We start from the raw sequence: 14,500 nt of genomic DNA, 5'->3' as shown, positions 1-14,500 counted from the left end.
AGCGTAGAAATATATTCCAGATTAGAACAGGTCCTAAAATCAAAACATGAGGGAGTCTGGATTTGTGATGAATAAAACGAGGGTGTTACTTTGGCTTCAACATGGGGTGTGAGCTGTTTTGGAAGAGCACAGTCTGTAGGCCTAAGTGTGTGACGTTCAACAACTGTAGGTAGGATGAAAAACGGACAACTAGCTAATGTTGTTCTGTGTTGAGAGAGCAATTTAGCATGAATCAAAAGCAGCTTTCCTGGCTCGGATTCTGCATGCTGGTCTGAGCCTGCCAGGAAATGGGGGGATTTTTTTATTTTTGCAGGTAAAAGTCGGAATTTACAGAATGGAATCAAATTTGGTATTTTTTTCCTACCGAATGTGAACGTGTTATTAGTTAGCATTGGGGACGCAGACCAGCTGGAAACTATAGCAAGCAGATTTTGGGGACGATGAGAGGGGGGGGGGGGGGGGGGACCTACTCCCAAACTCAAGGCACTTTACAGTAGGACCCCTTGCTGAATTGGTTGCTAGTAAACTGCATTAAGAACTCCACCACCCACCAGGTACATTACCCTCCTGTGTTCCTTTACTAAGGTCTGCTAAGCTACAGCACTTAGAAAAATCTGGTTTCTGAGTTTTATTCATGAAGAGAGATGCACGTTATTAAATCCAGATTTTGCGTACTCTCGGGTTGCACGTTGACATATTTCATGCTGTGTTTTATATGGCCAACTAGTAATATACAACATACAGAGCATTCGGAAAGTTTTCAGACCTTTTCACTTTTTCCACATTTTGTTACATTACAGCCGTATTCTAAAATTGATTCAATTAAATGTTTTCCTTATCAATCTACACACAATATCCCATAATAACAAATCGAAAACAGGTTTTTCGAAATGTGTGCAAATTTATAAAAAAATACCTTATTTACAGTGGGGAGAAGAGTATTTGATACACTGCCGGTTTTACAGGTTTTCCTACTTACAAAGCATGTAGAGGTCTGTAATTTTTTATCATAGGTACACTTCAACTGTGAGAGATGGAATCTAAAACAAAAATCCAGAAAATCACTTTGTATGATTTTTAAGTGATTAATTTGCATTTTATTGCATGACATAAGTATTTGATCACATACAGTGCCTTGCGAAAGTATTCGGCCCCCTTGAACTTTGTGACCTTTTGCCACATTTCAGGCTTCAAACATAAAGATATAAAACTGTATTTTTTTGTGAAGAATCAACAACAAGTGGGACACAATCATGAAGTGGAACAACATTTATTGGATATTTCAAACTTTTTTAACAAATCAAAAACTGAAAAATTGGGCGTGCAAAATTATTCAGCCCCCTTAAGTTAATACTTTGTAGCGCCACCTTTTGCTGCGATTACAGCTGTAAGTCACTTGGGGTATGTCTCTATCAGTTTTGCACATCGAGAGACTGACATTTTTTCCCATTCCTCCTTGCAAAACAGCTCGAGCTCAGTGAGGTTGGATGGAGAGCATTTGTGAACAGCAGTTTTCAGTTCTTTCCACAGATTCTCGATTGGATTCAGGTCTGGACTTTGACTTGGCCATTCTAACACCTGGATATGTTTATTTTTGAACCATTCCATTGTAGATTTTGCTTTATGTTTTGGATCATTGTCTTGTTGGAAGACAAATCTCCGTCCCAGTCTCAGGTCTTTTGCAGACTCCATCAGGTTTTCTTCCAGAATGGTCCTGTATTTGGCTCCATCCATCTTCCCATCAATTTTAACCATCTTCCCTGTCCCTGCTGAAGAAAAGCAGGCCCAAACCATGATGCTGCCACCACCATGTTTGACAGTGGGGATGGTGTGTTCAGCTGTGTTGCTTTTACGCCAAACATAACGTTTTGCATTGTTGCCAAAAAGTTCAATTTTGGTTTCATCTGACCAGAGCACCTTCTTCCACATGTTTGGTGGGCCCCAGGTGGCTTGTGGCAAACTTTAAACGACACTTTTTATGGATATCTTTAAGAAATGGCTTTCTTCTTGCCACTCTTCCATAAAGGCCAGATTTGTGCAATATACAACTGATTGTTGTCCTATGGACAGAGTCTCCCACCTCAGCTGTAGATCTCTGCAGTTCATCCAGAGTGATCATGGGCCTCTTGGCTGCATCTCTGATCAGTCTTCTCCTTGTATGAGCTGAAAGTTTAGAGGGACGGCCAGGTCTTGGTAGATTTGCAGTGGTCTGATACGCCTTCCATTTCAATATTATCGCTTGCACAGTGCTCCTTGGGATGTTTAAAGCTTGGGAAATCTTTTTGTATCCAAATCTGGCTTTAAACTTCTTCACAACAGTATCTCGGACCTGCCTGGTGTGTTCCTTGTTCTTCATGATGCTCTCTGCGCTTTTAACGGACCTCTGAGACTATCACAGTGCAGGTGCATTTATACGGAGACTTGATTACACACAGGTGGATTGTATTTATCATCATTAGTCATTTAGGTCAACATTGGATCATTCAGAGATCCTCACTGAACTTCTGGAGAGAGTTTGCTGCACTGAAAGTAAAGGGGCTGAATAATTTTGCACGCCCAATTTTTCAGTTTTTGATATGTTAAAAAAGTTTGAAATATCCAATAAATGTCGTTCCACTTCATGATTGTGTCCCACTTGTTGTTGATTCTTCACAAAAAAATACAGTTTTATATCTTTATGTTTGAAGCCTGAAATGTGGCAAAAGGTCGCAAAGTTCAAGGGGGCCGAATACTTTCGCAAGGCACTGTACCAACCAGTAAGAATTCCGTCTCTCACAGACCTGTTAGTTTTTCTTTAAGAAGCCCTCCTGTTCTTCACTCATTTACCTGTATTAACTACACCTGTTTGAACTTGTTACCTGTATAAAAGACACCTGTCCACTCACTCAATCAAACAGACTCCAACCTCTCCACAATGGCCAAGACCAGAGAGCTGTGTAAGGACATCAGGGCTAAAATTTTAGACCTGCACAAGGCTGGGATTGGCTACAGGATAATAGGCAAGCAGCTTGGTGAGAAGGCAACAACTGTTGGCGCAATTATTAGAAAATGGAAGAAGTTCAAGATGACGGTCAATCACCCTCGGTCTGGGGCTCCATGCAAGATCTCACCTCGTGGGGCATCAATGATCATGAGGAAGGTGAGGGATCAGCCCAGAACTACACAGCAGGACCACAGTCTCAAAGAAAACCATTAGTAACACACTACGCCGTCATGGATTAAAATACTGCAGCGCGCGCAAGGTCCCCCTGCTCAAGCCAGCGCATGTCCAGGCCCGTCTGAAGTTTGCCAATGACCATCTGGATGATCCAGAGGAGGAATGGGAGAAGGTCATGTGGTCTGATAAGACAAAAATAGAGCTTTTTGGTCTAAACTCCACTCGCTGTGTTTGGAGGAAGAAGAAGAATGAGTACAACCCCAAGAACACCATCCCAACTGTGAAGCATGGAGGTGGAAACATCATTCTTTGGGGATGCTTTTCTGCAAAGGGGACTGGACGACTGCACCGTATTGAGGGGAGGATGGATGTGGCCATGTATCGTGAGATCTTGGCCAACAACCTCCTTCCCTCAGTAAGAGCATTGAAGATGGGTCATGGCTGGGTCTTCCAGTATGACAACGACCCGAAACACACAACCAGGGCAACTAAGGAGTGGCTCCGTAAGAAGCATCTCAAGGTCCTGGAGTAGCCTAGCCAGTCTCCAGACCTGAACCCAATAGAAAATCTTTGGAGGGAGCTGAAAGTCTGTATTGACCATCGACAGCCCCGAAACCTGAAGGATCTGGAGAAGGACTGTATAGAGGAGTGGGCCAAAATCCCTGCTGCAGTGTGTACAAACCTGGTCAAGAACTACAGGAAACGTATGATCTCTGTAATTGAAAACAACGGTTTCTGTACCAAATATTAAGTTCTGCTTTTCTGATGTATCAAATACTTATGTCATGCAATAAAATGCAAATGAATTACTTAAAAATCATACAATGTGATTATCTGGATTTTTGTTTTAGATTCCGTCTCTCACAGTTGAAGTGTACCTATGATACAAATTACAGACCTCGACATGCTTTGTATGTAGGAAAACCTGCAAAATCGGCAGTGTATCAAATACTTGTTCTCCCCACTGTATATTAGTATTCAGACATGATTTTGAAAGGCCTGTTTATTTAATGTCCCACAGTTGTCAGTGCATGTCAGAGCAAAGACCAAGCCATGAGGTCGTAGGAATTGTCCGCAGAGCTCCGAGTCAGGACTGTGTCGAGGCACAGATCTGGGGAACGGTACCAAAACGTTTCTGCAGCATTGAAGGTCCCCAAGAATGCAGTGGCCTCCATCATTCTTAAATAGAAGAAGTTTGGAACCACCAAGACTCTTCCTAGAGCTGGCCGCCCGGCCAAACTGAGCAATCGGGTGAGAAGGGCCTTGGTCAGGGAGGTGTGAAGATGGGAGAACCTTCCAGAAGGACAACCATCTCTGCATCACTCCACCAATCAGGCCTTTATGGTGAAGTGGCCAGATGGCAGCCCACTTGGCGTTTGCCAAAAGGCACCCAAATGACTCTCAGACAATCAGAAGCAAGATTCTCTGGTCTGATGAAACCAAGATTGAACTATTTGGCCTGAATGCCAAATGTCACGTCTGGAGGAAACCAGGCACTACTTATCACCTGGCCAATACCATCCCTACGGTGAAGCATGGTAGAGGGAGCATGTCACACCCTGATCAGTTTCACCTGTCCTCGTTATTGTCTCCACCCCCTCCAGGTGTCGCTTGTTTTCCCCAGTGTATTTATCCCTGTGTTTCCTGTCTCTCTTTGCCAGTTCATCTTGTTTTCCCCAGTGTATTTATCCCTGTGTTTCCTGTCTCTCTGGGCCAGTGTATTTATCCCTGTGTTTCCTGTCTCTCTGGGCCAGTGTATTTATCCCTGTGTTTCCTGTCTCTCTGGGCCAGTGTATTTATCCCTGTGTTTCCTGTCTCTCTGGGCCAGTGTATTTATCCCTGTGTTTCCTGTCTCTCTGGGCCAGTGTATTTATCCCTGTGTTTCCTGTCTCTCTGGGCCAGTGTATTTATCCCTGTGTTTCCTGTCTCTCTGGGCCAGTTCATCTTGTTTTCCCCAGTGTATTTATCCCTGTGTTTCCTGTCTCTCTGTGCCAGTTCATCTTGTTTTCCCCAGTGTATTTATCCCTGTGTTTCCTGTCTCTCTGGGCCAGTTCATCTTGTTTTCCCCAGTGTATTTATCCCTGTGTTTCCTGTCTCTGTGTGCCAGTTCGTCTTGTATGTTTAGTCAAGTCAACCAGGGTGTTTCTCCCCTTACTCCTTTTCTATTCTCTTTTGCTAGTCTTCCCGGTTTTGACCACTGCCTGACTCTGCCTTTGCTATTCTCCTTTTTCTAGTCCTCCCGGGTTTCTTTCTGGACTCTGTAACTGCCTGCCTGGCCATTCTGCTTGCCTTGACCTCGAGCCTGTCTACCACTCTGTACCTCCTGGACTCTGAACTGGTTTTGACCTTTGACCTGTCCACGACCATTCTCTTTCCTACTCCTTTTGGATTATTAAACATCTTAAACTCCAACCATCTGCCTCCTGTTTCTGCATCTGGGCCTTGTGTCATGATACAGCATCATGCTGTGGGGATGTTTTTCAGCGTCAGGGACTGCGAGACCTGTCAGGATCAAGGGAAAGATGAATGTACAGACAGGTCCTTGATGAAAACCTGCTCCACAGCACTGAAGACCTCAGACTGCGGCGAAGGTTCACCATCCAACAGGACAATGACCCTAAGCACACAGCCAAGACAATGCAGAAGTGGCTTCGGGACAAGTCTCTGAATGTCCTTGAGTGGCACAGCCAGAGCCTGGACTTTAACCCTAGCGAATATCTCTGGAGAGACCTGAAAATAGCTATGCAGCGACGTTCCCCATTCAACCTAACAGAGCTTAAGAGGATCTGCAGAGAAGAATGGGAGAAACTCCCCAAATACCGGTGTGCCAAGCTTGTAGCGTCATACCAAAGAAGACTCAAGCTGTAATCGCTGTTAAAGGTGCTTCAACAAAGTACTGAGTAAAGGTTCTGAATGTAAATGTGATATGTCAGGTTTTTATTTGTAATACATTTCTAAAAACCTGTCTGTAACGTAACAAAATGTGAAAAAAAGTGAAGGGGTCTGAATGCCTTACGAATGCACTGTATATACAAAAGTATGTGGACACCCCTTCAAATTAGTGGATTTGGCTACTTCAGCAACACCCGTTGCAGCATAGACAAACATTGACAGTAGAATGGCCTTACTGAAAAGCTCAGTGGCTTTCAACGTGGCACCGTCATAGGACGCCACCTTTCCAACAAGTCAGTTCGTCCAATTTTTCCCCTGCTAGAGCTGGTCAACTGTAAGTGCTGTTACTGTGAAGTGGAAATGTCTAGGAGCAACAACGGCTCAGCCATGAAGTGTTAGGCCACACAAGCTCACAAAATGGGACCACCAAGTGCTTTAAAAAATCTCTATATATATATATATATATATATATATATATATATATATATATATATATTTAACTATGCAAGTCAGTTAAGAACAAATTCTTATTTACAATGACGGCCAAACCCAGACGACGCTGGGCCAATTGTGCGCCGACATATGGGACTCCCAATCTCGGCCGGTTGTGATACAGCCAGGATTCAAACAGGGTGTCTGTAGTGACACCTCTAGCACTGAGATGCAGTGCCTTAGACCGCTGCGCCACTCGGGAACCCAGTGCTGAAGTCCTTAGCGTGTAAAAATGGTCTATCCTCCATTGCAACCCTCACTACCGAGTTCCAAACTGCCTCTGGAAGCAACGTCAGCACAAGAACTGTTCGTTGGGAGCTTCATGAAATAGGTTTCCATGGCTGAGCAGCCGCATACAAGCCTAAGATCACCATGCGCAACGCCAGGCGTTGGCTGGAGTGGTGTAAAGCTCACCGGCAGTGGAAACAGTCCAAAGGACAAATTTTGGTTTGGCGGATGGCAGGAAAACGCTACCTGCCCGAATGCATAGTGCCAACTGTAAAGTTTGGTGGAGGACAAATAATGGTCTGGGGCTGTTTTCCATGGTCCGGGCTAGGCTCTTTAGTTCCAGTGAAGGGAAATCTTAACGCTACAGCATACAATGACATTCTAGATGATTCCGTCCTTCCAAATTTGTGGCAACAGTTTGGGGAATGCCCTTTCCTGTATCAGCATGACAATGCCCCCCGTGCACAAAGCGAGGTGCATTGAGAAATGGTTTGTTGAGATGTGTGGAAGAACTTGACTGGCCTGCACAGAGCCCTGACCTCAACCCCATTGAACACATTTGGGATGAATTGGAATGCCGACTGTGAGCCGGGCCTAATAACCCAACATCAGTATCCGGCCTCACTAAAGCTTTTGTAGCTGAATGGAAGCAAGTCCAAAGTCTAGTGGAAAGCCTTCTCAGAAGAGTGGAGGATGTTATAACAGCAGAAGGGACCAACTCCATATTAATGCCCATGATTTTGGAATGAGATGTTCGACGAGCAGGTGTCCACATACTTTTGGGCATGTCGTGTATTTGGGACTTGCTGACCTTAAATGTATACTGTTCATCTAAATCATCACATGATCATTCTATTTTTATCTGGTAAAATATACTATCTATGTTTAACTAAGGTCTGTATATTTAGATCAATACATTTAGATAATATAATCATACGCTCATGTTTATGCAGTAATAAAAAATGTATTGATTATTACACTGTTGCCATATTTCAATGCAGTGGTCACGAGCCTTATTAAGCTTCTGATTAATGCTGTCTTTGAAAGAGACTTGTTATCCCCTATCGGCTCCATAAAAACATATTTATGTTGTAGTTGAAAACATTTCTGACAAGAGAAAACTGTATCCCGTCCTACATTTTATTTTACATGTATCCAAATCTTCAAACTCTCTGAGAATCCCTCATGGCCATCTATCTACTGGCTGTATTATTGACCAGGGTTGGGGTCAATTCCATTTCAATTCAGTCGTTTCAGAAAGAAAACTGAAATTCAGTGAATTGAAATGGAATTGACTCCAGCCCTGTGGTCTAACTTTACTCTATTGAATAAAGACTAGATTCTTCTCTGGCCACTGTGACCATTACGTGGCAGCCTGGTTGACTGAGGTGGTCAAGGTTACTGTAAGGCCTGTAGTGTGGGTTGTGTGTGGTTGGGTTTCTCTGAGGTTTCGGTCACGTTCCCAGGGGACGGTGGTGAGGCTCTGAGACCTGTTTACCTCGGAGGCCAAGGGGAGCTCCTGCATGGATGGGGGCTTTTGTTGGTGGGCTGGACACTTGTCCTTGAGACGATTATGTCACTATAAACTAATGCAAAAGGTGTCATCAGAATCCATATTATTTCATACTGCTTACATGCTGTACCTTTACATGCTGTTTAGATGTCAAGGGACAGAGATGACAGGGCTTTGTAGTCATAATGATGTCATATAACACAATTACATTCTCTTCTGTATTCTTTGTTACAGTGTTGCTTGGGCGCCACCTTCTTGTTAATGCTGGTCTGTGTGTGTGTCTGTGTGTGTGTCATCAGGACTGGACTGAGATGGGCAGGGGGAGGGGTGGGTGGGGGGTTGGGGGGGGGCAGTGTTTGCAGCTTCACCCACTAACTAGGGAGGGGCTGTACTCTCACTTATTCACACATGCTAACACACAAACATATGGTCGCTTGGAGTGGTCAGACAAGGCAGCAGCGTGCTTCACACTCTCTCACCTCCCCCTGCTCTTGCTCCAGCCATACAGACATGATGCTACAGGAGAGCACTTCACAAGACTGTTACAGGAGCTATCGGCATAACAGAAGCTGATGTGCTGCAGTCTGATGTGCCTCACTTTTTTTCTTCATTTTATCGTTCCTTTTTCATTGGGATTTGTGAGATAAATAATTACCTAAATATACGGGAGATATTGGGAAGGTAGCTGGCTAGACCAGTCTCAAGGGGGTTTCCCCATGTTACCCTCTCGCTGAAGGTCTTACTCTGAACCAATAAATACGAGTTTCTTATTTTTTGTGAAGATATCTCTATTTTGGATTTTAGAACGTTTGGAAAGAAATCTCTATTTGGGATCTTTGGAAAGTTTGCAAAGATATCTATTTTTGGGGAATTTGCAAACTGGAGAAAACCTTTTTGTGGATAACTTGTTTTGGAAATCTACTCCATGTGAGTATTTTTCATTGGGTGTATTTGATGTTTATTTGGAAGTACCAGAAAAGCCTCTCTCTGCTTCGATAAATTCTTTACTAGGTATTTCAGTATTAGCCTAGGTATTTCAGTATTAGTCTAGGTATTTCAGTATTAGTCTAGGTATTTCGGTATTAGTCTAGGTATTTCAGTATTAGTCTAGGTATTTCAGTATTAGTCTAGGTATTTCAGTATTAGTCTTAGTCTAGGTATTTCAGTATTAGTCTAGGTATTTCAGTATTAGTCTAGGTATTTCAGTATTAGCCTAGGTATTTCAGTATTAGTCTAGGTATTTCAGTATTAGTCTAGGTATTTCAGTATTAGTCTAGGTATTTCAGTATTAGTCTAGGTATTTCAGTATTAGTCTAGGTATTTCAGTATTAGTCTAGGTATTTCAGTATTAGTCTAGGTATTTCAGTATTAGTCTAGGTATTTCAGTATTAGTCTAGGTATTTCAGTATTAGTCTAGGTATTTCAGTATTAGCCTAGGTATTTCAGTATTAGTCTAGGTATTTCAGTATTAGTCTAGGTATTTCAGTATTAGTCTAGGTATTTCAGTATTACCAGGTGGTCTTGTTTAGTAGACAGAATTGGTGTCAGGCACGGGAATCAAAGGTGGCTCAGAAAGTTGTTGAGTTGGTCAGCAACCAGATTCAAGCTGCCAAGTAAAACCCCCCTGATAAGTAGCAGTAAGGTAAGCTGCAAACTTCTGAGGGGGTTTTCTGTACCACTTACAGTACTGCATAAAATATAATTTCTCAACACATCATACTCAACAAATGCAACGGGCTTTAAGTGTTCCATTTAAATATTTTTATTGTTGTTTTCAATTCATGTTTGCAGGGGGCCATTTCAAATAAATAATTGGTATTACGTATTTTACAACACCTTAATAAACCATGCTATGTACATAGTTGATACTGTACATACTTTAGTTCCTGGTGAATAGCGATACAATGAAGGATGGAACATTGTCTGTTGCGTGTTCTAGAGTTCCAGACTTCCAGAATGCTGTGTTCCAGAGGCATGCTCCAGCAGTGGAGTCTAGCTGTGTTCCTGCTGTACTCTTCTGTCCCTCTCTACGGGAGACGCATCGATGCTCTCACTAACAGAATGTAAGTCTCTGTTTTTCACTAGTTTACAAACTGTAGATTCTCTCCGTTTCACTCTCTATTCATCATCATATTACCTCCTTTTCGAATATTAAAAGGTACAAGAAAAGGTAGATCAATCAATGACATCTTTTAAACAAATCACTGGAATTGCATCTAAGTTTGATCAAACACAGGACTGCTTCACTCCATCCATTGTTCGTTGATTTGAGAAAAGAGGTCTAGATATGCGGACAAGAATAGATCCACTGTACAGAACAACAAATGACATACTAGATTTAAGTGGTACAACTTGAAAATAAATGGAACAAGCAAATATATTTTTATTCAATACATTATATATTTTATGGAATATATTTGATGGAATATAATATGTTTATGGAATATATTAAATCATTGGTCAATTGTCTGTATATTAGACCTGCATGTGAAGTATTTGAGTTGTCTCATGTAAAAACAAAAGTTTTCATGAATTCACGCCTACATAAATCCTAACTCCCTGCGTTAAAGTTTGGATTGACATTGTTGGTGAGGGTGACATGTTTTGTGGTTAACAGGATCCGCCCCATTTCTTCAATTTTTGCCTAAAATGACATACCCAAATCTAACTGCTTGTAGCTCAGGACCTGAAGCAAGGATATGCATATTCTTGGTACTATTTGAAAGGAAACACTTTGAAGTTTGTGGAAATGTGAAATGAATGTAGGACAATATAACACAATAGATCTAGTAAAAGATAATACCATGAAAAAACCAACAGTTCTTTTGTATTTCTTTTGTACCATCATCTTTGAAATGCAAGAGAAAGGCCATAATGTATTATTCCAGCCCAGGTGCAATTTTGATTTTGGCCACTAAATGGCAGCAGTGTATGTGCAAAGCTTTAGACTGATCTAATGAACCATTGCATTTCTGTTCAAAATGTTGAATCAAGACTACCCAAATGTACCTAATTTGTTTATTAATAACTTTTCATGTTCAAAATTGTGCACTCTCCTCAAACATTAGCATGGTATTCTTTCACTGTAATAGCTACTGTAAATTGGACAGTGCAGTTAGATTAACAAGAATTTCATTTTTCTGCAAATATCAGATATGTTTATGTCCTGGGAATTTTTCTTGTTACTTACAACCTCATGCTAATCACATTAGCCTACATTAGCTCAACCATCCCGTGGACGGGACACCGATCCCAAAGAAGTTTTAAATATATGCCTCATAGCATGGTCTTTTCATACATTATAGTGTTCACATAGAACAGCTCCCGGCTTCCACTGTACATGTCTTGTTTATGCTGCCACCTATTGAGGTCTACTGGAACATGACCTTGGCTGCCATTCAACAATCAACACCTCACAAGTAGGTAGTTTAGAGTCACTATACTGTACAGTAGGTAGGTACCACTGTACACAAGACAGCTGTAAGAGAAAGGGATATGTTGATAGGTAGGGTTGTAAATACTATCTCTGCAAAGAGTCAAGTCTCCTACTGAGACTCAATTAGTAAGTTACTGTGAGCTCACTATGGAGCTCATGAACGGGTATTGCAAAGAGACCAATTACATTTAATTGACTTAATTGAAATGGAACTGTCCCCAACCTGTGATTATTTTCCATTGCCATCTACTCTTAAAAGGAGAGTGAGTCCAGTTGAAACAATCTCCTTCTCCCCTCTCCATTCAGGAGGAGGTCAGTGAGCCACGCCCAGCTGATGCACGATAAGGGCCGTTCCCTGCATGAGTTCAAGAGACGGCACTGGATCCAGGAACTACTAGACCAAGTCCACACGTCCGACAGCGAGCGAGCCCCGGCTCCCCAGAGCAGGACCAGTGCTAATGAGTGTCACAGCACCTTCAGCGGAAGCGCCCTATCCCCCCCCAAACCCTCTGGAGGGACCAAGAACCTCCCCCTGAGCTTCCGGCTGGGAGAGGAGGGGAGCAACCTCCCCCAGGAGACCAACAAATCTGTGGCCTACAAACACCAACCTCTGAAGGTGGTCACCAAGAGGAAAAAGAAGGTGAAGGGGGAGAGAGGGAGACGGAAGGAGAGCGAGAAGAGGAGGAGGAGGGCTCGCTCTGTAGTCACAAGTCTTACGACACAAAGAGAGGAGTTACAGAGGACACAAGACACTGTGTGACAAACATACTTCATGATGTAGCCTTTGGGTGGCGCTGCACTACGGACTCTGACTGACAAAGATTCCAGCATCACTGACTGAGACTCAGCCTAATGTCTCAGACTCGAAACAACTGGTCTCTCCATACCATGGCCATTGGTCTTTGCTTGTATTGTTTTAATCTGCTGCTTTTTCCTTGTGCCTTGATATACAGTAATATGTTGCTACTTTTATTATAACACATAACTTCTGTATACATATTTATTAGGTAAATAATATGAAAATCATCAGCCATGTTAAATGAATCTTTAACTCATCCCTAGTTAGATAACAATGTAAGATATGGGCCCTTCAGGAGCAATTTACTGTATCTCCCTAATACCCTTTAAATCCTCAATCAGATGTCCATGTGTAAAGTACAACATAGGCAACACAGTCAACGTTACGCATAACATATTTATTGTTTGTACATATTTAAATTCACAAAATGAGGGAGGATCATTCTTTCTTTCTTTTACTGCCCGGTAGCTTTTTAGATAGTCGATATTGTGAATATATAATTTCTTATCTGTAGTTAGTATTATTAGATCCATAACAAATGTTTTTAACATAATTTATTTCATTTGAACTGTATATTTATTTTGTGAATGTATTACCGTGCTGCTGATTTTTTGATATTTTATAATAACATAAAATGCACTTTAGATATAATAATGATATCCATATGTTTTGTTAAGTTACATTGTTATAAGTGTTCTCATTTGTGGTTGGTTTTAATTAAGAAAGAAAATGTTCCTTTGTTGATAAACCCTTTATTTTTGATTTGCTTCTTGGTTTCTAATATTAACCAATCATCTCATTGACTAGTAAGTTATTGGATCATCCATCAAATTCTCTCTAGTTTTAATTTTTTTTTTTTTTAGAAAAACAAGCCAGAGTTGAAACTGTTGGAATGATTACAGACTTGTTAAGATTCATGTCATGTTTAGCATTTGCACTGAGAGCACAATCATTTAAATAATAATAATAATAATCAAACCAAAGATTAAAATCTTCATGAAAACATTGTGTTCTCTCTTTATGTGATGTACTACAATCAAATACTCTATCTTAGTATTCTCTCTCATTGAACGTGGAGTTATGAAAGAGAAATTCATCTATGTATTTTTTGACTGTTCACAAGGTACCTTACAAGGTTGTTCATGTCACACTAGAGAACCACGTGGTGTATTTTAACAGCCTCTCTCTGACTGAATGGACTGTATATTATGGGCTTGCGTCCCAAATGGCACCCTATTCCTTGTATAGTGCTGGGCCCTGGTCAAAGGTAGTGCACTGGATAGGACATAGGGGGCCATTTGGGACACAGGCATGGATCTGCTGGTAATGGAGGAGAGAAGAGAGAGTACCAGGCAGCAGAGTTAGTAGACTAGCTACATCCTGTCCTAAGAGCCTCGGGCACAGGCAATTAGCTGGACAGTCATAAACATAGCAGAATGTCCTGATAAAGACTCCGTCAGAAGACTATAGCTCCACAGCTATGAAAAAAATCAATGTAAGAATGGACAGAGGCATTAATAACTCACTCACTGAGAGAGAGAGAGAGAGAGAGAGAGAGAGAGAGAGAGAGAGAGAGAGAGGAGGGAGGGAGGGAGGGAGGGAGGGAGGGAGGGAGGGAGAGGGGAGAGATAGGAGGGAGGGAGGGAGGGAGGGAGGGAGGGAGGGAGGGAGGGAGGGAGGGAGGGAGAAAGAGGAGGGAGGGAGGGAACAGACAACAGAACAGGAAGGATCCTTGTTCTATGAAAGGTCGGAGAAGGTCTGTGATAAGACCTCTCACTTTATCACTTCCATTCAGCCACAATAATAGCCTACAGTAATTGCCATAGAAACTGCCAATGTCAACAACAAAAAATATGAAAATATACATTCATACAGTCATAAACCTCTGTGGAATTCAAAACACTGGAGTGTGAGTCTGTGTGAGTCTGTATCTTTAAACTCAGTCGACCAGAATCAATTTGACCTGTGAGTGGTGTTCGCTCT

General features: G+C 41.9%; 1 protein-coding gene across 1 annotated transcript; it reads left to right on the top strand.

Annotated features, from left to right (window-relative positions):
- Positions 1-10,193: 10,193 nt before the first annotated feature.
- Positions 10,194-12,560, top strand: LOC110500153 (parathyroid hormone-related protein). The gene is made up of 2 exons (XM_021577348.3): positions 10,194-10,345; positions 12,025-12,560. The coding sequence occupies exons 1-2, from the start codon at positions 10,194-10,196 to the stop codon at positions 12,476-12,478; spliced, it is 606 nt and encodes a 201-aa protein (XP_021433023.3). The 3' UTR covers positions 12,479-12,560.
- The last annotated feature ends 1,940 nt before the right edge of the window (positions 12,561-14,500 follow it).

The sequence above is a fragment of the Oncorhynchus mykiss genome, chromosome 2 (assembly GCF_057628025.1).
Source record: "Oncorhynchus mykiss isolate SJ-2025 chromosome 2, ASM5762802v1, whole genome shotgun sequence".
NCBI classification, from domain to species: domain Eukaryota; kingdom Metazoa; phylum Chordata; class Actinopteri; order Salmoniformes; family Salmonidae; genus Oncorhynchus; species Oncorhynchus mykiss.
Note: the sequence above shows the minus strand (reverse complement) of the source record. Positions and strands in the feature narration are given on the sequence as shown.

Excerpts from the sequence above, each read along its gene's own strand:
- LOC110500153 (XM_021577348.3), top strand. The coding sequence starts at position 10,194 with ATGGAACATTGTCTGTTGCGTGTTCTAGAGTTCCAGACTTCCAGAATG. Across the intron at positions 10,346-12,024 it reads GATGCTCTCACTAACAGAAT|GAGGAGGTCAGTGAGCCACG; the intron begins GTAAGTCTCTGT and ends CTCTCCATTCAG.